At 41.9% G+C, this 26,228-nt stretch overlaps 1 protein-coding gene across 1 annotated transcript; it reads right to left on the minus strand.

Annotated features, from left to right (window-relative positions):
* Window positions 1-4,980: 4,980 nt before the first annotated feature.
* On the minus strand, window positions 4,981-11,650 carry LOC113696697 (uncharacterized). The gene is made up of 4 exons (XM_072077651.1): window positions 11,499-11,650; window positions 11,165-11,384; window positions 8,736-10,570; window positions 4,981-8,350 (listed from the first exon to the last, which is right to left on the minus strand). Exons 1-4 carry the CDS (start codon window positions 11,648-11,650, stop codon window positions 4,981-4,983), a joined length of 5,577 nt encoding a protein of 1,858 aa, XP_071933752.1.
* Between the last annotated feature and the right edge of the window lie 14,578 nt (window positions 11,651-26,228).

Here is a 26,228-nt window from a genome sequence, read left to right on the forward strand (position 1 = left end):
TTAAAATGAATCATCAAAGAGTTTCAGAGGTCCCCAAAATAATAAAGATCAATTAATGATTCGAATGCAAACACCTTAGAACCTAATTGCAAGAACATGAAATGTAATTGGGCCATCATGCATTGCTGCAAAAATACAAGGGATCCAATTGATTAAATTTCCAAAGTTTTTGGGCCTTAGTGGCTTAAGGGGAGACTTGGGGTTTGAATGCAATTTTTGAAAATATCTTGCATGCAAACTTACGTAAAAGAACAAATTCTGCAACTAAAGCTTCTAAAATGAAATGAATGTCTGCTACATTTCCGTTTTCAACCATAGATCCCACAAACTAAAACAAGCTTTGATCAAATTTCCACAAACCAAAGTCTTAACTCGGGATTAAGCAACTCCACACACAACTTTGATATTCAAACCAGCAAAGACATATGAAGAAATCTGCAAACATTGAAGAGCGAAGTCTGCTGCATTTTATTTCCAAGCTTGCAACAATTTTCAGCAAAGTGTTCAAACGACCATAGCTCAAAGATTTCAGCCTTTAAACATATAAACTCAACACCAAAAATTCCATTTCTTCACCCTTGACATCAGATTGAACTAGCAAAGAGTGACCAAACCCAGTTTTAGTAAGCTGCTAACAAGATAAAAACCTGAAATGCGGCTTTTCTTTTTTTGATTTTTTACCCCAACTTAGACAGGTTTACATGCCAATATGTGAGAAGCTCTAACTAACATTCAAACCAGAAATACCAAGCTTCAAACTGATTGTCATTATCATCTAATTTCCATAAAACCTGATCGAAACAGCCATCTATAAAATGCATCAAAAGAAAAGGTGAAACCTGCGGTAATCTAAGGAAAAGGAAAAGGGCTGCATGCGCTGCTATGAAATTTCCCAAAATACATTTCTAACTTCAGATGTTATTCATAGTATATCATTCAAATATGGATAACCAAGACAAACAAGGTTAATTGAGTCACGGCTTCCACAAAAACAAAGAAAAAGGGCCGACATGTCCGAATTGCTGCAATCAAGTCAAAAAGATTCAAACTTGTTTCAGTAAGCTCTTAACCTAAGGACCCAAAAACAAGAACCAAATTCACATAAGGAATTCCGACACCAGTCATCAAAGCGTTGAACAACATCCAGACTCTTCATAGTCCCATCATCTTAAACAGATTCACAATGAACGCATACAAGAGTAACTTCAGCATTTCATGAATCCAACGACTAAAAGCAGGTAAAAGCTATTACCTTTACACCCTTTTTAGGATCCAAATGGGAACTGAGATGATCGATAGTAAGGGTCCTCGTTGAACTGAAAACCTTCTTCTTCTGATGCTGCTGCTCCTTCGTCCTTTCCTTGCTATTTCTCCGTCGATGCTTCGCCAGCCACCAACTAAGCTCTCGGTTATTGTTTCACTCCCCTTTTTCTGTTCTCGATTTTCTTTTCTTGCTGCCCGACAAACCCAGTTTTCCTAGCCGTCACTCCCTTCTCATCCCCAAAACCCTTGCTCAGTTTTTCTTTCAGCTTGACAATGCTCTCTAATTCTCAGCTCCCAGTTCTCTTTTTCGTTCTTACTCTCCCCCCGAGAATCCTTTTGCGGCTGATGTCTTCTCCTTCTATTTATCCTACCTCCCAAACCCCTAAACCCTTGCTTGTAAGGTGAGGATGAGGGGCAAGGACAGGCCCTCACATCCAGCCCTCCAAAGGGCAAGCCTGGCCGTCCTTGCACGCTGCAAAAAATTGCAGCGTGCATGCTGCATTTTTTTTTTTTTTTTTTTTTTGCTAATTAAACAGAAATTAATAACAATAAAAATGAAATAAATGATAATAACAAAGTTTATAATAACAGAAATTGATATTGAACAGCAAATTACAACTTCCATTTTTCATCCATTTTCTTTTTTTTCTTTTCTTTCTTTTCTTTACTTAAATAAACATAACAATAAAAGAAATAACAATAAAATGCCATCAAAAACACAAATGCTTGTAATCTGAAATAATAATATATTTTCTTTCTCTTTGAAAAACAATTAAAATGTATCAAAAAGCAAATAATGCCTATTACACTAAAAACTTTTCCTTCAAATTTCAAACTTTTCACTTTTTTCAAAACAGGCCAGTATGCATTAAACCATTTTTCCCATTTCTTTTTCCCCTTTTTTTTTATTTTCACTTTTCTCTTTTTTTTTTTCCTCTAAAATAAATCTACGCTAAAACTTATAAATTAAAAACTACAAAAACAACTAAAAACTAAACAGGGAAATAAAATAAAACCTAAAAAAGCTAGACAAACGAAAATGAGCTAAAATGCAAAAACCGTCTAAACAAAAATCAACCGATTATCACTAAAACCACACATACAACATTAATTCAAAAATTTGGTGTCTACAGTTTGCCCCTCTTTGTCTGAGTTTTGAAAAAACTTGAGACAAAGAAGTGGACACCAAATACTTACCTGTGCTATTTGGCTGCAAAAAGGATTCCGATGAACAAGAATTCTAATACGGGACTGACCCGAACCAGAATTGAAAACGGGACTGACCCCGAACAGAAATTTAAACGGGACTGACCCGAACAGAATTTAAACGGGACTGACCCGAACAGAATTTAAACGGGGCTGACCCGAACAGAAATTTAAACGGGACTGACCCGAACAGGAATTTAAACGGGACTGACCCGAACAGGAATTTAAACGGGACTGACCCGAACAGAATTTAAACGGGACTGACCCGAACAGAATTTAAACGGGGCTGACCCGAACAGAAATTTAAACGGGACTGACCCGAACACCCGGAATTTAAACGGGACTGACCCGAACAGAATTTAAACGGGACTGACCCGAACAAAATTTAAACGGGACTGACCCGAACAGAATTTAAACGGGACTGACCCGAATAGGAATTTAAACGGGACTGACCCGAACAGGAATTTAAACGGGACTGACCCGAACCCGAATAGGAATTTAAACGGGACTGACCCGAACAGGAATTTAAACGGGACTGACCCGAACGAATTTAAACGGGACTGACCCGAACAGAATTTAAACGGGACTGACCCGAACAGAATTTAAACGGGACTGACCCGAACAGGAATTTAAACGGGACTGACCCGAACAGAATTTAAACGGGACTGACCCGAATAGGAATTTAAACGGGACTGACCCGAATCAGGAATTTAAACGGGACTGACCCGAACAGGAATTTAAACGGGACTGACCCGAACAGGAATTTAAACGGGACTGACCCGAACAGAAATTTAAACGGGACTGACCCGAACAGAATTTAAACGGGACTGACCCGAACAGGAATTTAAACGGGACTGACCCGAACAGAATTTAAACGGGACTTCACTGGGGAAGTTTGAGACAATGAATTGAATTTTTACCTGAGAGTAGTTCAAATTTTTGTACTTAGAGGGAGATTGGATCTCTGTAGTTGAAGCGATGGCTGGTGTTGGTCCTTATAATCCAACTTTGCAAATAACATTGCTTTGGGTTTGAAAAAGAGAATGATCGCTGTCATTTGTGAACGCAGTGTTCCTGCAAGAAAAGAATAAATAATGGACTTGCCACCATTATTTGATCCGGTTTGCCTTGAGAATCGTGTAAACATGAGTCTTGTACTATTTTTGCCTCTGTTCTGCGGCATCCGTCTTGGTCGAACTTGTGACTTTACAAATTCTGAGACTGATCAAATACGGATTTACCACGTCACCCAGTCCAGGTGGCAGCTTTGTTGCATGTCACGCACTATAACTGATGATTGAATCCCTTATCTTTGCACAATCATTAGGGTTTATCACTCATTTGAATTCAATGGTAAAAGAATGATGCGTGGAAATTCATCATATAACAATCAATGTATATGCAAGATTATTTCCTACGTCAGTCACAAATGAGCATGCAAAAGAATGTAGACAGTCATAAGCAGTCATACACAAATAATGGAGAACAATCAAAAAGGTTCGTAAAGATACATTTTGCAAAAGAATATTTGTAAAGAACAATACAAATTTAGCCAACGAATATCATATTCAAGACTTTGGATATTTTGCTTCGGAATCCGATACTGACAAAAGTATCACAAACATGAGGAAAAATCCCAAACGAACCAGGTCACTAGCTGTTCCTTCTCGCGCTCGTCCGTTGTGAAAAACCCGCCTTGGCGCCCTTTCGGGTTTTCACCAAGGTTGCCCCTACCCTTTTTGTTTTTGATTTTTCTTTCTTCTTTCTTCTTTTCTTTTTGTTTTTGTTTTCTTTTCCTTTTTCCTTTTTTTTTTTTTTTTTTTTTTTTTTTTTACAAGGCGCCCTTTCGGGTTTTCGCCTAAAGAACAAAGAAACATCTCGACCATAATCGACTCAGAAATATGAGTTAAAGGTTTCAGGCATCAGTAAAATGCACTTCCTTTGTAGATTAGGCGAAGGCATTACGGACATCACTTGCCAGTTGATTATCAAATTTTGCTAATAGAAATGCAACAAATGACGGAAGCCAGGACTTTGGGCTTTGTAATGAGGTCAGGTGGGGTGTTTTTCCAGAAAGGTTAAGGCTTGAAAGCAAATTCGATGTCAGGGGTAAAATAAACTGAGATTGCTCTATTCTGAAATCGTTTCCGATTTTGAACGAAACCAGGGAAAATTTGCCCCAGTTTGATCGGATTTTCACTCTTTGCATTTTCTTCATTGCACTTCCCTCACTTTTGCATTTCTCTTTGAAAACTAAATTTGCCCCAGTGTAAGGGTTCTTTCTTCTCTTTTTTTTTTTTTTTTTTTTTTTTTTTTTGCTCTTCTCTCTTTCAAAATTAAAATTTTGCCCCAGTGTGGGGTTTGCAATTCTCAGGGGTTATCAAACGAAAATTTTGTCAATTCTGATGGCTCAAAGAGGACAAGTAGGGATAAAATATTTTTAGTGTAAAAGAAGATGGCCTGACTTGCGTTTCGCCATTTGCATGAATTCCTGAAGAAAAATTTGCATCATCAAATGAAAAACTTTTTGCACATATCTGAGTTGATGGGTTGAGGGAATGCTCGTCCATCCATTTCTGCTAGAATAAGGGCTCCGCCAGGTAATACCTTTTGGACAATGAACGGCCCTTGCCAGTTTGGAGCGAATTTGCCTTTAGCTTCATCTTGCATTGACAAAATCCGCTTCAGCACCTTATCACCTTCTTCAAATGCACGCCGATGGACCTTTTTGTTGTAAGCCCGGGCCACACGCTTCTGATAACACTGACCATGACAAATAGCATTGAATCGCCTTTCATCGATCGACGTCAATTGTTCATGGCGCTGCTTTATCCAATCAGCCTCTTCTAACTTAGCTTCCATGAGGATTCGCAACGAAGGAATCTCAACTTCGGCTGGTAATACAGCTTCCATTCCATACATCAGTGAATATGGCGTTGCCCCAGTCGACGTCCGGATAGAAGTCCGATACGCCATCAATGCATAAGGCAACTTTTCATCCCAATCGCGATGCCTTTCAGTCATTTTGCGGATAATCTTTTTCAAATTCTTGTTCGCGGCTTCCACGGCTCCGTTCATCTGAGGCCTATAAATGGCGGAGTTGCGGTGTCTGATCTTGAATTGCTCGCACAGTCCATCCACCATGTCATTGTTCAGATTTTTGGCATTGTCAGTGATAAGCGTTTCAGGCACCCCAAATCGGCAGATGATGTGATCTCTCAGGAAATTGGCCACTACCTTCTTCGTCACATGTTTGAATGACTCCGCTTCAACCCACTTGGTAAAGTACTCAATCGCCACCAATATAAATCGATGTCCATTTGAAGCAGGAGGATCGATTGTACCAATCACGTCCATACCCCACATTGAACAGGGCCACGGGGCAGTCATGCTATGCAACTCAGTGGGTGGAGCGCGTATAATGTCACCGTGCATTTGGCATTTTATACATCTCCGGACAAAGTCTATACAATCATGCTCCATAGTAAGCCAGAAGTATCCGGTTCTCATGATTTTCTTCGCTAGCAAATGGCCATTCATGTGAGGTCCACAAACGCCACTATGCACTTCTTTCATCATATATTGAGCTTCATCTTCATCAACGCATCTTAAAAGGTTCAAATCAGAGGTTCTTTTGTACAACACTTCACCATTTAAGAAAAATTTGGAAGCCATTCTACGCAGAAAACTCTTGTCTTTTATACCAGCATGGAGAGGATAAGACCCAGTTTTGAGGAACTCCTTAATATCATTGAACCAAGGAATACTGTCAGGAGACTTGTCTACAGCCCAACAGTGGGCTGGCTTGTCTTGAAACTGAATCTGGATCGGTTCGATCTTCAACTCATCTGGATACTGAATCATAGAAGCTAAGGTGGCCAAAGCATCGGCAAATGCGTTTCGGGCTCGTGGGAGATGTCTGAACTCCAAATTTTGAAATTGCTTGGCCAGAGTGAGCAAACTACAATGGTAGGGCAGAATTTTTGAATCTTTGGTTATCCACTGCTTCAAGGTTTGGTGCACGAGTAAGTCTGAATCACTGAAAGCTACCAACTCTTTGATCTCCATTTCCAAAGCCATTTTGAGACCAAAAATGCAGGCTTCATACTCAGCCATGTTGTTTGTGCAAGGAAATTGCAATTTGGCAGCGGCAGGGTAGTGCTTCCCTTCGGGCGACACCAGAACAGCTCCAATTCCAGCTCCGAGCGAATTTGAAGCTCCGTCGAAGAAAAGCCTCCATTCAGGGCACTGCTCACTTATATCGTCCGTGGCGCCTACAAATAAGATCTTTTCATCAGGGAAATAGGTGTGAAGTGGTTGATAGTCATCATCCCTCGGATTTTCCGCCAAATGATCAGCTATAGCTTGCCCCTTGACGGCCTTCTGAGAAGTGAAAACAATATCGAACTCTGAGAGAACTATCTGCCACTTAGCTAGACGTCCAGTCAGCATCGGCTTCTCCAAAAGATACTTCAAAGGATCAGACCGGGAAATAAGATACGTGGTATGACTCAACAGATAGTGTCTCAACTTCTGGGCTGCCCAGGCCAATGCACAGCAGCTTTTCTCAATGAATGAATAATTAGCCTCGTACTGCGTGAACTTCTTGCTTAGATAGTAAATGGCTTGCTCCTTCCTTCCAGAGTCATCGTGTTGCCCCAGAACACACCCTACTGCTCCGTCGAGCACTGATAGGTACATGATCAGCGGTCGGCCCGGTTTGGGTGGCACTAGGACCGGAGGGTGCAGCAAATAATCTTTAATCTTGTCAAAAGCCTGTTGGCACTCTTCATTCCAGTACAACGGCACATTCTTTCTCAATAACTTGAACAACGGCTCGCATGTGGCCGTTAACTGGGCAATGAATCTCCCAATAAAGTTGATCTTTCCTAAGAAGCTTTTCACGTCCTTCTGAGTTTTCGGCACTGGCATCTCTCGAATGGCTTTGATTTTTGCCGGATCTATCTCTATGCCTCTCTTGCTCACGATGAAACCCAACAATTTACCAGCTGGTGCCCCAAAGGCGCATTTCGCAGGATTTAACTTCAAATTGTATTTTCGCAGCCTTTCAAATAGCTTCCTCAAATCATCCAAGTGATCCTCCGTCCTTTTAGACTTGATTATGATGTCATCCACGTAGACCTCCATCTCCCGGTGGATCATATCATGAAATAGGGTTGTCATGGTCCTCTGATACGTTGCTCCAGCATTCTTTAAACCGAAAGGCATGACTCGGTAGCAAAAGGTACCCCAAGGGGTAATGAAAGCAGTTTTCTCCCTATCCTCCTCTGCCATCAAAATTTGGTGGTAGCCAGCAAAACAATCGCAAAAGGATTCAATCTCATGTCCGGCAGTATTGTCTAAGAGAATGTGAATATTTGGTAGAGGGAAATCATCTTTAGGACTGGCTTTATTAAGGTCTCTATAGTCAACACAAACTCTCACCTCTCCACTCTTTTTTGGAACAGGGACTGGGTTTGAAAGCCAAATAGGGTAATGGGAAACAATGATAATGTTGGTTTGGAGTTGTTTTTCAATTTGTTCTTTTATTTTGAGGCTTATATCTGGTTTGAATTTTCTGGGTTTTTGCTTTACGGGTGGAAAAGAAGGGTCTGTGGGTAACCTGTGCACCACCACGTCAGTTGAAATACCAGTCATATCATCATAGGACCACGCAAATACATCCTGGAACATAGTCAGGAACTCAAGCATCTCCTTTTTCTGGCTCTTATTCAAATGAATACTAATCTGCACCTCCTTAACTTCATCCTCAGTTCCAATGTTAATCTTTTCTGTTTCTTCCAGGTTCGGTTTCGGTTTTTCCTCATATTGTTCAAGATCCTTTGCAAACGAATCGGATACTTCCTCATTATCACTCTCGCTTTGGAGTTCGGATTCACAAACCTCCAAGTCGTGAGTGATATAGAAATTGCCATTATCGAATTCCAGAATTGTGATATCCAAAGGATCAAATAATTTTATTTTTGGCCATCTGAAAGAATTAACGAATGTGGGATAATAAGTAAACAAACACACAACCAACAAATGGACAAGCAATATAAACAAGCGAATAGACAACACAACATGACAAGAACAACTCGTGCATTTTCATAAAGACCTTTGATTGAAAGCAAATGGAAATGAAAACTTAACAATATTTACATGCGCAGACGTTAGTCAAAAAGGAAATTGTTTTCATTGGCTATTTACAGATGCAAAGGCATTTTCATGAATTCACATGAATGATAAACCCCTTTCATTTTTACCGAAACTCCTTCCGAACAGGCAGGGACTCGGCTGTCCAATTGAGAATTGATCCTTCAGGAATGTCAGGAAATTCAGCTTCGCCCGGAACAATATCTTCAAATGTTGCCCCAACGAACAATTGAGCCAAACTCGCTTCAATTCCGTCAACTGGGTTGATTTCTGACATGATCACCTCAGCTGGTCGTGGGAAAGTATAACGCAGTGGTGGAATGTCAAGAACCCCTTGCCTTCCTTCTTTCTCCGCTCTCTTGCGCTCCTTCATCTCCTTGAAATCCTTGGCGGTTGGTCTGAAACCCAAACCGAAGGTATCCCTCTTTTCTACTATCTTCACTGGCTTCAGGATCCCTTGCAGTTCACGCCCCAACCCCTTGTCGAATTTGTATCCTCCACGAATCATTTCTCTGGCCATCATTACACTGGCCTTTGAGAGAGTTTGTTCCTCCGTGGTTATCCAACTTACGGAGACTATATCGGATGTGCTGTGAGGGGACATGGTAACACTTTGACTACCCTCTTCTTTAACTCCAGAGTCAGTGATCACCAGGCAGTCCTCTTCAGCAAAGATAGTGATTAGTTTGTCATTTACCACGAACTTGAGTAATTGGTGCAACGAAGACGGCACAGCCCCCGACTTATGAATCCATGGCCTTCCAAGTAAGATATTGTAAATGCTCGGGAAGTTCATGACTTGGCAAGTTATTTGAAATTGGGCCAGCCCCATCTCGATTACTAAATCTGCCTCCCCTATTGGCTCCCTCTGCGCTCCATCAAACCCTCTAACAATAGTCCCTGAAGGCCTCAGCTTGATGTCTTGCAATCCTAGTTTCTCTAAGGTACTCCAAGGACAGATATTCAGCGCGGATCCATTATCGATTAACACCTTAGGCAGCATTTTTCCGTTGCACCTCACTGTTATGTACAACGCCCTATTATGTCCGATGCCCTCCGTCGGCAATTCATCGTCAGAAAAAGCAATTTGCTTGTTGAACAATACGCTCCCAACCACGTTTGAAAAATTATCAACAGAAATGTCCCTCGGAATTTGAGCTCTTGTTAATATGTCAATCAATGCATCCCTATGCACGTCCGAAGAGAAAAGTAGGTCCAACATGGTTATCTGGGCAGGTGATTTGCTCAGCTTCTCAACTACATTGTACTCACTTCTCTGAAGCCTCTTAAGGAAATCCAAGGCTTCTTTCTCAGTGATTGTTGGTTTAACGGGCGGCTCGGAGTTATTTGCTCGAATCGGACTGGCAGCTTCAAATGGACTTGCAATCTTCCCCGATCTGGTAACCACTGACACCTCCTTCTTTGCAATTGACTTTTCCCCAATCTGTACATCAGGCTCATCATAATTCCATGGTACCTGTTGCAGGCTTAAAACAGGCTCTTGCTTTGGGAATTCAATGACTACGGGCTCCAAAGCCTCATTCTCAGCTGGCGTGAGATCCAAGACAAAAGGCTTGTTATCTTCTTCGAATGGCAACTCTATGACAAACGGTTGGTCCGTGACCCCAAATACCTCAGCTTCCCTTGCCAAAACTTTGACCTGTTCCATATACTCCGTGTCATCCATAATGACCCCGATGGTATTAACATGGTCCGGCAAAGGGTTCCTATTCACGTTCGGCCCTTGTGTCTCTCTCCTTCTGACTATAATTTCTCCAGACTCAACCATATCTTGAATTTTATGCTTAAGTGCTTTACAATCCAAAGTTGAGTGTCCAGGTGCCCCCGAATGATAAGTGCAGACAGCTTGCGGGTTATACCAGGCGGGCATGCCATATGGATAGGTAGGAGGGGGTACCATACCAATTTTTCCGGCGGCCTTTAACTGATCATACAATTGGTCTAAAGGCCTACCTAAATTGGTAAATGTACGGCTAGGAGGTCGGTTGTAAGGTTCAGAAGGTTGAGGTTGGTTGTAAGCAGGTCTATTTGGAGGCGGAAATCTTGGGTTATATGGAAGGCGTGGTCGGTTTTGGGGTGGATTTGGTTGAGAAATTTGAAAAGGGGCTGAAGGTGGGTTAGGATAGCTTGGGCGAGGTCTAGGGTGCTGGATATTAGTGGCATATACAGGGTACGGGTTTGGATAATAAGGGTAATGGGTTTGGTAGATTGGGCTGTGTTGGTATCGAGGTCTGGGTGAAGGATTTTGGTTCCAAACAAAGGTTGCATCCCCCTCCTTCTTTTTGAACGGTGGCTTTTTCACATTGCTTCCTTGACCTTGTAAAGCATCCAACTGAGATTTAAGGGCGGAAACATTGACAATCTTCCCAGCCCTCACAAAGTCATCAAACTCCTCAAGTTTATTTACAATTGCAGCAAACGAACATCCGGTCATACGGAAAATCTCTTCAAAGTACGGCGGATCATGGGTTTTGATGAATGTGCGAATAATTTCATCCTCAGTCATCGGTGGTTCCACCTTCGCGGCTACTTTTCTCCACCTCTTGGCATAGGTCTTGTGGTCCTCAGAAGGCTTCCTTTTCGTTCCTTCCAGAGTAGTCCGGGTGGGAGCCAACTCGCAGTTGTACTCATATTGTCTCACAAATGCATTAGACAAATCAATCCAGGTTTTCACGTCTTCAAGTTTCAGGTTGGAATACCAGTCAAGCGCATCCCCTTCCAGGCTCTCGGGGAACAACCTTAAAGGCAAATTCTCATCATCCACGGGCTTTCCCAATTTGTTGGCAAAAAGTCGGAGATGTGTCTTGGGATTACCCGTCCCATCATATTTGTTAAATTTAGGGGTTTTGAACCCCTCAGGCAACTGCACGCTCGGAAAAAGGCACAAGTCATCATAATCCAGGACTCCCTGCTTGTTCAGCCCCTGGCTCTTCCTTATAAATTCATCGAAACGATCTAGACGTCTGAGCAACTTCATATCGATTGGAGCAGAAGATTCACCCATTTCAGGCTTATTTTGGAAAGTGTGCTCCGGTATCACGGGTTCTGCAGTGGTTTGATAGAAAACTGGTGGGTTCAGATGCATGTTTGGGTCACTTTGAGGCTGAAATCCTTGACTATAAGAAGGGTAGAAAGGAGGATTTTGAGTGAAAGCATATTGCGGGTTAAAAGTTCCCTCAAACGTAGTTTGAAACGGAGGAATAACAAATGGTTCGGATTGTGGTTGTGTAGCGGGTACAGGCTCAGGTTGCACTCCGCTACTAACGAGCTCGTCAATCAACTTCTTCTGAGCGGCCATTTCCGACGCCATTTCCCCAAATTTTGTGAGTAACTCAGTCAACTGAACCCCAGGACTTGCGGCTTCCGGCTGGGTAGTTGCAACGGTCTTTTCCGAGGACTCTTGTTGGGTACTCATGTCTACACGATTCCTTTGGGCCTTACTTCGGGATCGCGTTATAATGGGGCTTCGTCGAGAAGCTATGTTTAAAATTTTACCTGAGAATGCAAAAGACTTCTTTAGATAAACCAATCGTTATTAGCTTTCTGCAATTTATTCAAAAGGGAAAAAGAAAAAGGCATGAGTTAGTAATTATTCAAACAACTCGGATGCATGTCCTATGGGGGGACCCTTTTTGTGCCAAGGGTAGGCCTAGCATGAAAATGCAACCTTCGGGGTAAAATCCCATTTTCAAACCTGTAAGTGAATATAGAAACAGGAATTCTCATTAAAAATGGACAAACTCAGTCCTTTTTTACAATTTCATTGATGGTTCGACCAACCATTCTTACAAAGTCCTCATGTCTAGCTAATTTAGTATGTTGGGATTCCCTAGAACTCCCGATACTGAGTTTCCGAATTTCATCTTGGATTTTATCAAATGCACTCAATGCCTTTTCCAATTTCTCTGTCTTCTTTGCCTCTTTCCTCAATTGTGAGCGGGCGTCCTCCAATGCTTGATCGGCCACCATGATCTGCAACTGATGATCCTCCAGCTCTTTCCTTAGCTTCCCATTCTGCTCCTCGAGACTAACGGCAATCAACGGTGTCCTTTCTCTCCCTTGTTCTATCATTGATTTGATCCATTCGTTGTACTCCAAGATGACCCTAGGCTCTACTTTGTTCACTTGGTCCAAATGCAGGTTGTCCAAACTACACAGATTCCCCCAGCCTTCTAATACCATAGTCCGGCACTCAGTGACTGTATTAAGCTCGATACTTCCCATTTCCCGTATGGTCGGCACTCTCTGCGGGTACCCGAACTGTCTCATAACTCGTTGTGGAATGTACACAATCAACCCACTGGTACTTGCTAATGGAATGAAGTCAAATTGCGTAGTCTTGAAAGCTGGATCCCTTACTTTCGTCCAATCGAGAACCCACTGTATCTTATCCGAAGTCAGAGCATTGAATTCCTGAATAAACAAGCTTGGAGACGCTATTCGATAGTATCTGCTAACCCTTTCTCGGTGCGACTCGACCCAGTTTGCTGTTGGAAGACATGACCCCAATGGATTTAGCGCTCTTTTTGACAGATGTTCCATGGCCCACATTTGGAGTACTAGGTTGGATGCATAGAAAAACCCCCTCTTCTTTTGGCATTCAGTAACGGCAGTGAAGATATCAGCAATGATGATAGGCACCAAAGTAGGGGTCTTCTCCTTAATTCCTAGAAACACGCTTTGCATCATGTTGATTGTTGAAAAGGTAACCTTCCCATGCTTTTGCGGGAATAAAAGTAGACTAGTCAAGGCCAGTCCAAAGACTTGGACTCGCTTTCCTTCCCACTCCTCTTTGCTAATGAAGAAGTCGTCATGGTGTTGATCATAAGAATCCCTTCTCCCAAATCGTTCGTACAAGAACTCCAGTGGACATGATTTTGCGTCCGGGTGCTGGTTCATACTAGCTCGTCCCAATCCCAGAAACTTGCAGAACTGCTCTCTAGTGCCATTAGTCGGGTACACCATAGGGCTTCCTTTCCCAGGCATTTGCAACAATCCTTCTATCTCTTCTAGAGTGAGTGTTAACTCGCATTCCCCGAATCGAAAGACGGAGCCTTTAGGATCCCAATACTCAAGCAGTGCTTCAATGATTGCCATGTTTGGGGCTATGTCCAAAAGACTTGGTAGATGCCCTATGTATCGGAACAATCGGTTCACCTCATGCGCCATGTTGTTCTTCCAATCTATCAGCTCACGAGGTATGTGGTTTAACATTCGGCATGGAGCCATCTGAGGAAGAATTCACTTTTTAGTACCTTACCTTGGAATTTTACCCCTTAGGCCAAACAAAATTGTAAACATGCAAGTCTCGTTGGATTAAGTATCCGAGACACAAGGTGGCCTATTCCTAACCACGGGATTCCCTATGTGGCATTCCCTTTCTATGGTTTATGCATGATGCCATTTATTAAAGCGATATAAATATGTGACAAATATTGCCTAAAGGATATAAATAATGCATCGGGGGGGAAAAGAGGTCTAAAATGAAATGTATTTATTAAAAATCAAGTGCAATAACTGAAATTTAAACATGTGAGCTATCTAGTGGGTGAGTCACTAAAAGAGTGCCAGAAAGGCCTCTTATTGCTAAGGCACATGAATGCAATCCAAGAAAACAAAAGAATGGTTAGTGCAATTGATAGTACACATAACACATTGGGAGCATTTAAGAAGAAGAAATACAATAAAACAAGTAAAAGGGGTGGAACCCCTTCCCTCGTGCCTATTGTGCTTAAAATAGGGTGAGGCTGACTCTAGCCTAGGAAAATTCTAACATGGATGCATGAGGCTGGGGTTCACTAATGCCTAGACTCGATAAAGCTTCGGCTCCCAAGCCTTCAGACCTAAAGGCGAAGGGTCGTCACTCCCAGGGCCTTTGGTCGGTGGCTCGAGTGATCCCTTAGGTAGCGCTATGGGCGCAGAGCACACCATCCGCCTACCCAAGGCGATCGATCCTAGTCCTACAAGGCGGTGTGGGATGGCGCCCACGAAAAACAAAATAAAATGGGATAAAGCAAGTAAATATGCACGTATGAAGTGTTCCCCTATTTGAGGGAAGGGGTTGAGAACCACGCGAGGCTCTAAAGGTGACACACCCCCTCCCAAGTGCAATGCAAGCGCGAGATAAATAAGTAAACATACATCCAAACATACATTCATGAGTCGAGGGATTGGTTTGAGACGCGAGTGATGCAAAATCCTAAAAGGGAAAAAAATGCAACCCTAAAACACCCAAATGTAATATATGAAAAGGTTAAAAGAAGGAAAAGGTTGATTAAATCAAATTTGCTCGGACTCTCGAATGTCCCCAGTGGAGTCGCCAACTGTCGCGCCCCACTTTTCGATCGTCGAATGTATGTGTGTGAAGTGTGGTGTGTGAACGTGTGCAAAGTAAAAGTAAAGGCCATGGGACTTTGGAAAGCGACGATTTGGCCAAAAAATAGTTTTAAAAAGGGTTTTGAAATGAAAAGTTTGGAGTCGCCACTTGGTAATGGTTTAAGGTGTACCAAGTCACCCAAAAATGAGTTTTAAAGTCAAGTAGTAATAAACCCTTTTTAAAACGACTCCTAGTCTACGTAAACCAAAGAAAAAGGTTCGGGAGTCACGTTTGACAAAGGGGAAGGCAAGGATAGAATCCAAGGCACCCCTTTGACCTAGCCAAGGCTAGTTGCGTTGATTTAATCAAAGATTTTCTTGTTTTAACCAAAGAAATTATTACATTTGAGTGCCCTACATGAATGCAAACCCTAGACCTAGGGGAATTGGGGGAAATTTCCCTTCAAAGGTTGAGTGGTGCCAATCACATTAATTGTGAAGCCCAATATCAATCCTTTGAAGAAGTCACGAATAATGCAAGTGGGATGCAAATGAATGGAATGCATGCGTGCAATGTGAGGACATGAGTTTGAAAAAGTAATAAAAAATAATAAATATGTAAATGAAAGTGTGCACGTGAGTGGGCAATGTACGGTATGTGAAATGATAATATGAAGTGCATGTGTGCAAGTAATGATAAAAGTGTTCGTGTGCAAGTGAAGAAACTCAAGGGTGCACGTGTGCAAAAATGGGAGGAAAAGTGTTCGTGTGCAAGTGAAAGGATAAAAAGGTGTACGTGTGCAAATGAGAGGAAAAGTGAAAGTGTAATGATGGAGTGGACTTAGAATGCATGAGCCTAGGGAATTCATGCATATTGGGACGGGGAGACCTAAATCGTGACTCAATTTGCCCTTTTATAGAGAGGATATAAGCGTGCTAAGGCTTTAGAAAAAGCCACACTCGTCTATATCCCATATTTAAGGGGACTCTCAAGCAAATGAACCCTGTAACTAGCATGAAATGCAAAAATCCTAAAATGGAGGGAAAAGGGGTTCGAGGGGCATGCAAAATGATAAAACTAAAAAGAATGCATGACATGTAATGAACATGCACACATGTACTAGCGAGAGGAGATCCCTAAGGGTCTAGCGTTGGACTAGCCCATTCTATGAATTCCGACTAGCGTTGGACTAGTAGAAACGTACAGTCATCCATCACATTCATCTATACTACAAAAAAGCGAGTAGACATGCCAAAACGCTCGTAAACACATAACACGTAGCACTTAGCATGCTCGACTAGATGCAAAAGCCTAATAAAGCAATTTAACATGTAACAGCGAAAGCAAGCAACTAAGGGGAAGGGGAAATGGACCAGATGCTCTACGAGCCCTATCTATTACAAGCCAAGAGGTGTACACATACCCCATGAAAGAAAGGGGAAGGGAAAATGGACCAGAGGCTCTCCGAGCCCTATCTATTACAAGCCAAGAGGTGTACACATACCCCATAAAAGCATAAAGGGGAAGGGAAAATGGACCAGAGGCTCTCCGAGCCCTATCTATTACAAGCCAAGAGGTGTACACATACCCCATAAAAGCATAAAGGGGAAGGGAAAATGGACCAGAGGCTCTCCGAGCCCTATCTTAAATAAAAGTAAAAGCCAGTAAATGCATGCAAGGAGGTAAGGAAAGCGGAGTAGGCATGCAATTTCACATAACACGTAGGAGCACATAGGGTCAAATGAAGTGCAAAATGAGGGATAGAGTGTACCTCCCTTGAAGTGACGCCCTAACGTAGTGAAATTACTAACTTACCCTCCAAAATAATAAAAAGGGTCAAGGTACCTCAAATAGTAGAATATAACAAAAAGACGGCTTAAGCTAAGACCATCAAAACAAAAGGTTAAGGCACCACTTTAATGATAAAATATAAATAATCGAAATGGCATTCATCAAATCATAAAAAAAAAAAAAAAAAAAAAAAAATTCCTCAAATCGCAACTTAAATGTAGTCAAAGGTACTTAAAGATTAAGGAGAAGGCATGGCCTAATCAAATTCCAAGTAAAACCTCTATTAAGGACTCAAACATAATCCTTACCCAAACATTCGAGTCATCGAACATTTAAGAACTTTAAAAGGTCCAAAACCAAACAAGTGTCAAGCAATCCAACACATAAACATGTGAGCTATCTAGTGGGTGAGTCACTAAAAGAGTGCCAGAAAGGCCTCTTATTGCTAAGGCACATGAATGCAATCCAAGAAAACAAAAGAATGGTTAGTGCAATTGATAGTACACATAACACATTGGGAGCATTTAAGAAGAAGAAATACAATAAAACAAGTAAAAGGGGTGGAACCCCTTCCCTCGTGCCTATTGTGCTTAAAATAGGGTGAGGCTGACTCTAGCCTAGGAAAATTCTAACATGGATGCATGAGGCTGGGGTTCACTAATGCCTAGACTCGATAAAGCTTCGGCTCCCAAGCCTTCAGACCTAAAGGCGAAGGGTCGTCACTCCCAGGGCCTTTGGTCGGTGGCTCGAGTGATCCCTTAGGTAGCGCTATGGGCGCAGAGCACACCATCCGCCTACCCAAGGAAATCGATCCTAGTCCTACAAGGCGGTGTGGGATGGCGCCCACGAAAAACAAAATAAAATGGGATAAAGCAAGTAAATATGCACGTATGAAGTGTTCCCCTATTTGAGGGAAGGGGTTGAGAACCACGCGAGGCTCTAAAGGTGACACACCCCCTCCCAAGTGCAATGCAAGCGCGAGATAAATAAGTAAACATACATCCAAACATACATTCATGAGTCGAGGGATTGGTTTGAGACGCGAGTGATGCAAAATCCTAAAAGGGAAAAAAATGCAACCCTAAAACACCCAAATGTAATATATGAAAAGGTTAAAAGAAGGAAAAGGTTGATTAAATCAAATTTGCTCGGACTCTCGAATGTCCCCAGTGGAGTCGCCAACTGTCGCGCCCCACTTTTCGATCGTCGAATGTATGTGTGTGAAGTGTGGTGTGTGAACGTGTGCAAAGTAAAAGTAAAGGCCATGGGACTTTGGAAAGCGACGATTTGGCCAAAAAATAGTTTTAAAAAGGGTTTTGAAATGAAAAGTTTGGAGTCGCCACTTGGTAATGGTTTAAGGTGTACCAAGTCACCCAAAAATGAGTTTTAAAGTCAAGTAGTAATAAACCCTTTTTAAAACGACTCCTAGTCTACGTAAACCAAAGAAAAAGGTTCGGGAGTCACGTTTGACAAAGGGGAAGGCAAGGATAGAATCCAAGGCACCCCTTTGACCTAGCCAAGGCTAGTTGCGTTGATTTAATCAAAGATTTTCTTGTTTTAACCAAAGAAATTATTACATTTGAGTGCCCTACATGAATGCAAACCCTAGACCTAGGGGAATTGGGGGAAATTTCCCTTCAAAGGTTGAGTGGTGCCAATCACATTAATTGTGAAGCCCAATATCAATCCTTTGAAGAAGTCACGAATAATGCAAGTGGGATGCAAATGAATGGAATGCATGCGTGCAATGTGAGGACATGAGTTTGAAAAAGTAATAAAAAATAATAAATATGTAAATGAAAGTGTGCACGTGAGTGGGCAATGTACGGTATGTGAAATGATAATATGAAGTGCATGTGTGCAAGTAATGATAAAAGTGTTCGTGTGCAAGTGAAGAAACTCAAGGGTGCACGTGTGCAAAAATGGGAGGAAAAGTGTTCGTGTGCAAGTGAAAGAATAAAAAGGTGTACGTGTGCAAATGAGAGGAAAAGTGAAAGTGTAATGATGGAGTGGACTTAGAATGCATGAGCCTAGGGAATTCATGCATATTGGGACGGGGAGACCTAAATCATGACTCAATTTGCCCTTTTATAGAGAGGATATAAGCGTGCTAAGGCTTTAGAAAAAGCCACACTCGTCTATATCCCATATTTAAGGGGACTCTCAAGCAAATGAACCCTGTAACTAGCATGAAATGGAAAAATCCTAAAATGGAGGGAAAAGGGGTTCGAGGGGCATGCAAAATGATAAAACTAAAAGAATGCATGACATGTAATGAACATGCACACATGTACTAACGAGAGGAGATCCCTAAGGGTCTAGCGTTGGACTAGCCCATTCTATGAATTCCGACTAGCGTTGGACTAGTGGAAACGTGCAGTCATCCATCACATTCATCTATACTACAAAAAAGCGAGTAGACATGTCAAAGCGCCGAGCCCTATCTATTACAAGCCAAGAGGTGTACACATACCCCATAAAAGCATAAAGGGGAAGGGAAAATGGACCAGAGGCTCTCCGAGCCTTATCTATTACAAGCCAAGAGGTGTACACATACCCCATAAAAGTATAAAGGGGAAGGGAAAATGGACCAGAGGCTCTCCGAGCCCTATCTTAAATAAAGTAAAAGCCAGTAAATGCATGCAAGGAGATAAGGAAAGCGGAGTAGGCATGCAATTTCACATAACACGTAGGAGCACATAGGGTCAAACGAAGTGCAAAATGAGGGATAGAGTGTACCTCCCTTGAAGTGACGCCCTAACGTAGTGAAATTACTAACTTACCCTCCAAAACAATAAAAAGGGTCAAGGTACCTCAAATAGTAGAATATAACAAAAAGACAGCTTAAGCTAAGACCATCAAAACAAAAGGTTAAGGCACCACTTTAATGATAAAATATAAATAATCCAAATGGCATTCATCAAAACATCAAAAATTTCCTCCATCACAACTTAAATGTAGTCAAAAGTACTTTAAAGATCAAGGAGAAGGCATGGCCTATTCGATTTCCAAGTGAAGCATCTATTAAGGACTCAAACATATCCCTTACCCAAACATTCGAGTCAATCGAACATTTAAGAACTTTAAAAGGTCCAAAACCAAACAAGTGTCAAGCAATCCAACACATAAACATGGAATTGGACAATTAGAAGCATTTAAATGCCTAAGGTCCAAAAGCGAGAAAAAGGTTAAGCAACGAATTTATTTGGGAAAAATTAAAGAGAATAGGCAAACATAAGCTCATTCAAACACAAGGTTCACAAGTTCATGCTCTAAGGACCACCAAAACAAACGAAGGCAAACAAGCAATCGAGTTGGAAAATTGAGGCTACCAAGGACTCAAATGCGAACACTAACCAAACACTCAAGCCTATCAAACACTTCTAGGAACTTCAAAGGTCCAAAGGCAAAGAGAAAAAGTCAAGTAATGGCTCGAAATTCAACTACTCTAAGATCTATTTGCAAAAAATTAGAACTTAATTGAGGCACTTAAGAACTCAAAGGTCTCCAAGTAAATAACAAAGTCCAAGCAAGCATCATATCTCAAGAATCCAAGAGTGAATGAAGGTCCATGAATGGTTCAAACTTGCATTTCTAGGACCCAATAATGACCACTAATCAATCACAATCAACGTTAAAATGAATCATCAAAGAGTTTCAGAGGTCCCCAAAATAATAAAGATCAATTAATGATTCGAATGCAAACACCTTAGAACCTAATTGCAAGAACATGAAATGTAATTGGGCCATCATGCATTGCTGCAAAAATACAAGGGATCCAATTGATTAAATTTCCAAAGTTTTTGGGCCTTAGTGGCTTAAGGGGAGACTTGGGGTTTGAATGCAATTTTTGAAAATATCTTGCATGCAAACTTACGTAAAAGAACAAATTCTGCAACTAAAGCTTCTAAAATGAAATGAATGTCTGCTACATTTCCGTTTTCAACCATAGATCCCACAAACTAAAACAAGCTTTGATCAAATTTCCACAAACCAAAGTCTTAACTCGGGATTAAGCAACTCCACACACAACTTTGATATTCAAACCAGCAAAGACATATGAAGAAATCAGCAAACATTGAAGAGCGAAGTCTGCTGCATTTTATTTCCAAGCTTGCAACAATTTTCAGCAAAGTGTTCAAACGACCATAGCTCAAAGATTTCAGCCTTTAAACATATAAACTCAACACCAAAAATTCCATTTCTTCACCCTTGACATCAGATTGAACTAGCAAAGAGTGACCAAACCCAGTTTTAGTAAGCTGCTAACAAGATAAAAACCTGAAATGCGGCTTTTCTTTTTTTGATTTTTTACCCCAACTTAGACAGGTTTACATGCCAATATGTGAGAAGCTCTAACTAACATTCAAACCAGAAATACCAAGCTTCAAACTGATTGTCATTATCATCTAATTTCCATAAAACCTGATCGAAACAGCCATCTATAAAATGCATCAAAAGAAAAGGTGAAACCTGCGGTAATCTAAGGAAAAGGAAAAGGGCTGCATGCGCTGCTATGAAATTTCCCAAAATACATTTCTAACTTCAGATGTTATTCATAGTATATCATTCAAATATGGATAACCAAGACAAACAAGGTTAATTGAGTCACGGCTTCCACAAAAACAAAGAAAAAGGGCCGACATGTCCGAATTGCTGCAATCAAGTCAAAAAGATTCAAACTTGTTTCAGTAAGCTCTTAACCTAAGGACCCAAAAACAAGAACCAAATTCACATAAGGAATTCCGACACCAGTCATCAAAGCGTTGAACAACATCCAGACTCTTCATAGTCCCATCATCTTAAACAGATTCACAATGAACGCATACAAGAGTAACTTCAGCATTTCATGAATCCAACGACTAAAAGCAGGTAAAAGCTATTACCTTTACACCCTTTTTAGGATCCAAATGGGAACTGAGATGATCGATAGTAAGGGTCCTCGTTGAACTGAAAACCTTCTTCTTCTGATGCTGCTGCTCCTTCGTCCTTTCCTTGCTATTCCTCCGTCGATGCTTCGCCAGCCACCAACTAAGCTCTCGGTTATTGTTTCACTCCCCTTTTTCTGTTCTCGATTTTCTTTTCTTGCTGCCCGACAAACCCAGTTTTCCTAGCCGTCACTCCCTTCTCATCCCCAAAACCCTTGCTCAGTTTTTCTTTCAGCTTGACAATGCTCTCTAATTCTCAGCTCCCAGTTCTCTTTTTCGTTCTTATTCTCCCCCCCGAGAATCCCTTTGCGGCTGATGTCTTCTCCTTCTATTTATCCTACCTCCCAAACCCCTAAACCCTTGCTTGTAAGGTGAGGATGAGGGGCAAGGACAGGCCCTCACATCCAGCCCTCCAAAGGGCAAGCCTGGCCGTCCTTGCACGCTGCAAAAAATTGCAGCGTGCATGCTGCATTTTTTTTTTTTTTTTTTTTTTGCTAATTAAACAGAAATTAATAACAATAAAAATGAAATAAATGATAATAACAAAGTTTATAATAACAGAAATTGATATTGAACAGCAAATTACAACTTCCATTTTTCATCCATTTTCTTTTTTTTCTTTTCTTTCTTTTCTTTACTTAAATAAACATAACAATAAAAGAAATAACAATAAAATGCCATCAAAAACACAAATGCTTGTAATCTGAAATAATAATATATTTTCTTTCTCTTTGAAAAACAATTAAAATGTATCAAAAAGCAAATAATGCCTATTACACTAAAAACTTTTCCTTCAAATTTCAAACTTTTCACTTTTTTCAAAACAGGCCAGTATGCATTAAACCATTTTTCCCATTTCTTTTTCCCCTTTTTTTTTATTGTCACTTTTCTCTTTTTTTTTTTTTTTTCTCTAAAATAAATCTACGCTAAAACTTATAAATTAAAAACTACAAAAACAACTAAAAACTAAACAGGGAAATAAAATAAAACCTAAAAAAGCTAGACAAACGAAAATGAGCTAAAATGCAAAAACCGTCTAAACAAAAATCAACCGATTATCACTAAAACCACACATACAACATTAATTCAAAAATTTGGTGTCTACAGCGTTCCAGTAGAGTGGAGGTCACCTTAACATTGCCAAAACTCACCTTATGACTCCCAAGACAGGGTTTCCACTCACAAACGGATTCTAACAAATCCCACTCTTTGATCATCAACCCTGCTACTTGAACCTTACGACTCAAGGCATCGGCTACCACGTTTGCCTTTCCCAGATGGTAGTTGATTGTGCAGTCGTAATCTTCCAGAAATTCCATCCACCGTCGTTGCCTCATGTTTAATTCCTTCTGGGAGAAGAGGTACCTAAGACTCTTATGGTCCGAGTACACTTCAAAGGTCACCCCATATAGGTAATGCCTCCACTTTTTCAGTGCGAAAACAACGGCGGCTAGCTCCAGATCATGGGTCGGGTAATTCTGCTCATGGAGTTTCAACTTCCTAGAGGCAAAAGAGATCACATTACGGCTCTGCATTAAAACGCATCCCAGGCCTTCTCGCGACGCATCAGTATACACAGCAAATCCGTCCACTCCGTTAGGCAAGACTAGCACTGGAGCCATGGTCAATCTTTTCTTTAACTCTTGAAAACTTGTCTCACATCGAGCATTCCATACGAACCGACCATGTTTCTTCGTCAGGTCAGTTAAAGGACCTGCTAACTTGGAGAAGTCTTTAATGAAACGTCAGTAATACCTAGCTAGCCCTAGGAAACTGCGGATCTCTGTGGGGTTTTCTGGCCTCTTCCAATTCGTCACGGCTTCTACTTTCGCCGGGTCAACCGAGATGCCTTCGTGGGAGATTACGTGCCCTAGGAAAGCGATTTTCTCCAGCCAAAACTCGCACTTACTGAACTTGGCGTATAGCTGATGTTCCCTTAAAGTCTGCAACACCACTCTTAGATGTTGCTCATGCTCCTCGCGAGTTTTGGAGTAGACCAAAATGTCATCAATAAAAACAACGACAAATCGGTCTAAATAGGGCTTAAAAACCCTATGCATTAGGTCCATGAAGGCGGCAGGAGCATTGGTTAATCCTAAGGGCATAACTGCGAACTCGTAATGCCCATATCTCGAGTTGAAGGCAGTTTTCGGAATGTCCTCCCTCCTAATCAACAACTGGTAATACCCTTGTCGGAGGTCCAGTTTTGAAAAAACCACTGCTCCTTGCAGCTGGTCGAACAACTCATCAATGTGGGGCAGTGGATATTTATTCTTAACCGTGACGTTGCTCAGGCCCCGGTAATCAATACACATCCTCAAACTTCCGTCCTTTTTCTTGACAAACAGGACAGGAGCTCCCCAAGAAGACCCACTCTCTTGAATGAATCCCCGCTCCAGAAGGTCCTGTAATTGCAACTTTAGCTCCTTGAGTTCGGCAGGGGCCATTCGGTATGGTGTTTTTCAGATGGGTGAGGTTCCAGGTAGCAGGTCTATCTTGAATTCTATCTCTCTTTCCGGAGGTAGGGCTACTAACTCATCAGGGAATACATCCGGAAATTCCCTTACTATGGCCACGTCCTCCACCTTTAATTTATCCGTAGGGGTGTTGATCAGAAAGGCCAAAAATCCTTACGCCCCTCTACTTAGCAGTTTTCTAGCCCCGAATGCCCGAAATCAAAGCAGATGAGGCTAACCTACCCCTTATATCCAACCTTAAGGTTGCCTCACCAGGGATACGGAATTCTACCACTTTCGTTTTACAGTCCAGTTGGGCATTATACTTGGCTAGCCAGTCCATACCCAAGATCACATCATACCCCATAATGGACAGGCTTATCAGGTCCCCTAACAATCTCTTCTCTCCTACCCACACTTCACAATCCCTATAAACCATACTAGTAATCAAACGTTGATTCCCCGTAGGTATACTAACTTCTAGGTCGTATGGTAAACTAGCAGGTTTTAGATCGATGCCACACATGAAATCAGGGTTAACAAAGGAATGAGTGGCACCAGGATCAATTAAAACTTTGACAAAACTGTGGAAGATAGGGATCGTACCTTCTACGACCTCAGAGGAATCTGGGACCTGTTGGGGCTCTAATGAATAAACTCGAGCTGGCACCTTAGGTTTGGACCCATCTCCCTTAGCTGGTCCAACATTGGTCCTCGGCGGTGGTTGGCTTTCTTTTCCATCTTGTTTTAAGACCGGGCAAGTGGCCAACTGATGGTCTGCGCTTCCGCAACGCAGACATTTGCCTTCCTTCCTCCAGCAATTATCCTCTGTGTGGTTTGGCTTCCCACAATGCCCACAGGGACCGCGAGGTGCTGAAGCTGAGCCTCCCTGAAAATTTCCTCTTTGGCCTCGCCCAGCTTGGCCACCCCTAGACGGAGTCCCTCTGCCTGAACCCGTCTGTCGTCCACCTCCAGCTCCTCGTCCGAACTTGGAGGGGTACCTTTATCTCCTTGCCCGGAACTACTTCCAGGAAAACCCCTTTGCCTGGAAGTTCCGGACTTGCAATCTAGCACTCTCTACCCGTTGGGCCTTTTCCACGACCTCGCTAAAAGCATTGATTTGAGCCACTGCGAGATCCTTCTGGATTTCGACATTCAAGCCCTGGATAAAGCGCCTGATCCGCGGTTGCTCGATCATGATCAGCTCGGGCGCAAATTTGGGCAGACGGGTGAATTGACTCTCATATTCCGCCACAGATTGAGCCCCTTGGCGGAGTCGGATGTACTCATCTTCCTTCCTCTCCTGAACTAGAGGAGGGAAGAATTTCGCGTTGAATTCCCTTATGAAATTCACCCAAGTTTTGGGCCTTTGTTCCCGTTCCCATTTTTGTCGTATTACGTTCCACCAGGAACGGGCCGCCCCTTCCAACTGAAAAATGGCAAAAGTCACCTGCCGTTCTTCGGTGTAGTGTAAGGCCGCAAAAATATCGACCATCTTCTCATGCCACCTTTCGGCGACATCCGGATCGGGTCCCCCAATAAACTTGGGTGGAGCAAACTTTTGAAATCGTTCGAGAGCTCTGTCTTCGCTCTCGATGTGATTGCCAGGATTTCCAGGGTTAGGAGTAAGGTTCTGACCCTGTTGCTGCACCACTTGTGCCAGCAGGTTGGTCATTTGCTGCATAGCGGCAGCTATTTGCACGTTGGGGTCAGGATTAGGTCCAGATGAGATTTCCCCAGTACCCCTGTCCGGTGTGGATTGTCTATTTCCGCGCCCACATCCCCGTCCACTACGTGTACCTTCCATGAACTCTACTTGGTTTACGCAAATGTACTAAACCAATATAAGAACAATGCATGTAAGTAAAACCCAAAAACTTTTACAAACATATATATACATTCCAAACAAGGCAAACAACACACATATCAACAACCAGTCAAGTCAAGTACAGTCAAGTCAAGTACAAACATAGAAAATCCACCAGGAATGGCCTTATCAAAAGAATATACACGTAGCTAATCCAAACGTACAAAACGATTAGCTAAGGCTCTTTTCCCTATCCGCCCTATATACAGAAAATAAAACTATCC

Source organism: Coffea arabica, chromosome 2e, assembly GCF_036785885.1.
Source record: "Coffea arabica cultivar ET-39 chromosome 2e, Coffea Arabica ET-39 HiFi, whole genome shotgun sequence".
Taxonomy (NCBI): Eukaryota; Viridiplantae; Streptophyta; class Magnoliopsida; order Gentianales; family Rubiaceae; genus Coffea; species Coffea arabica.

Bases quoted from the DNA above. Each gene is read 5' to 3' on its own strand.
- LOC113696697 (XM_072077651.1), bottom strand. From the start codon at position 11,650: ATGGGTGAATCTTCTGCTCCAATCGATATGAAGTTGCTCAGACGTCTA. The intron at 11,385-11,498 runs GTTCAAAACCCC...TTTGCCTTTAAG, and splicing joins AGCGTGCAGTTGCCTGAGGG to GTTGTTCCCCGAGAGCCTGG. The intron at 8,351-8,735 runs GTAAAAATGAAA...CGAACTCCAAAG, and splicing joins CCTGTTCGGAAGGAGTTTCG to CGAGAGTGATAATGAGGAAG.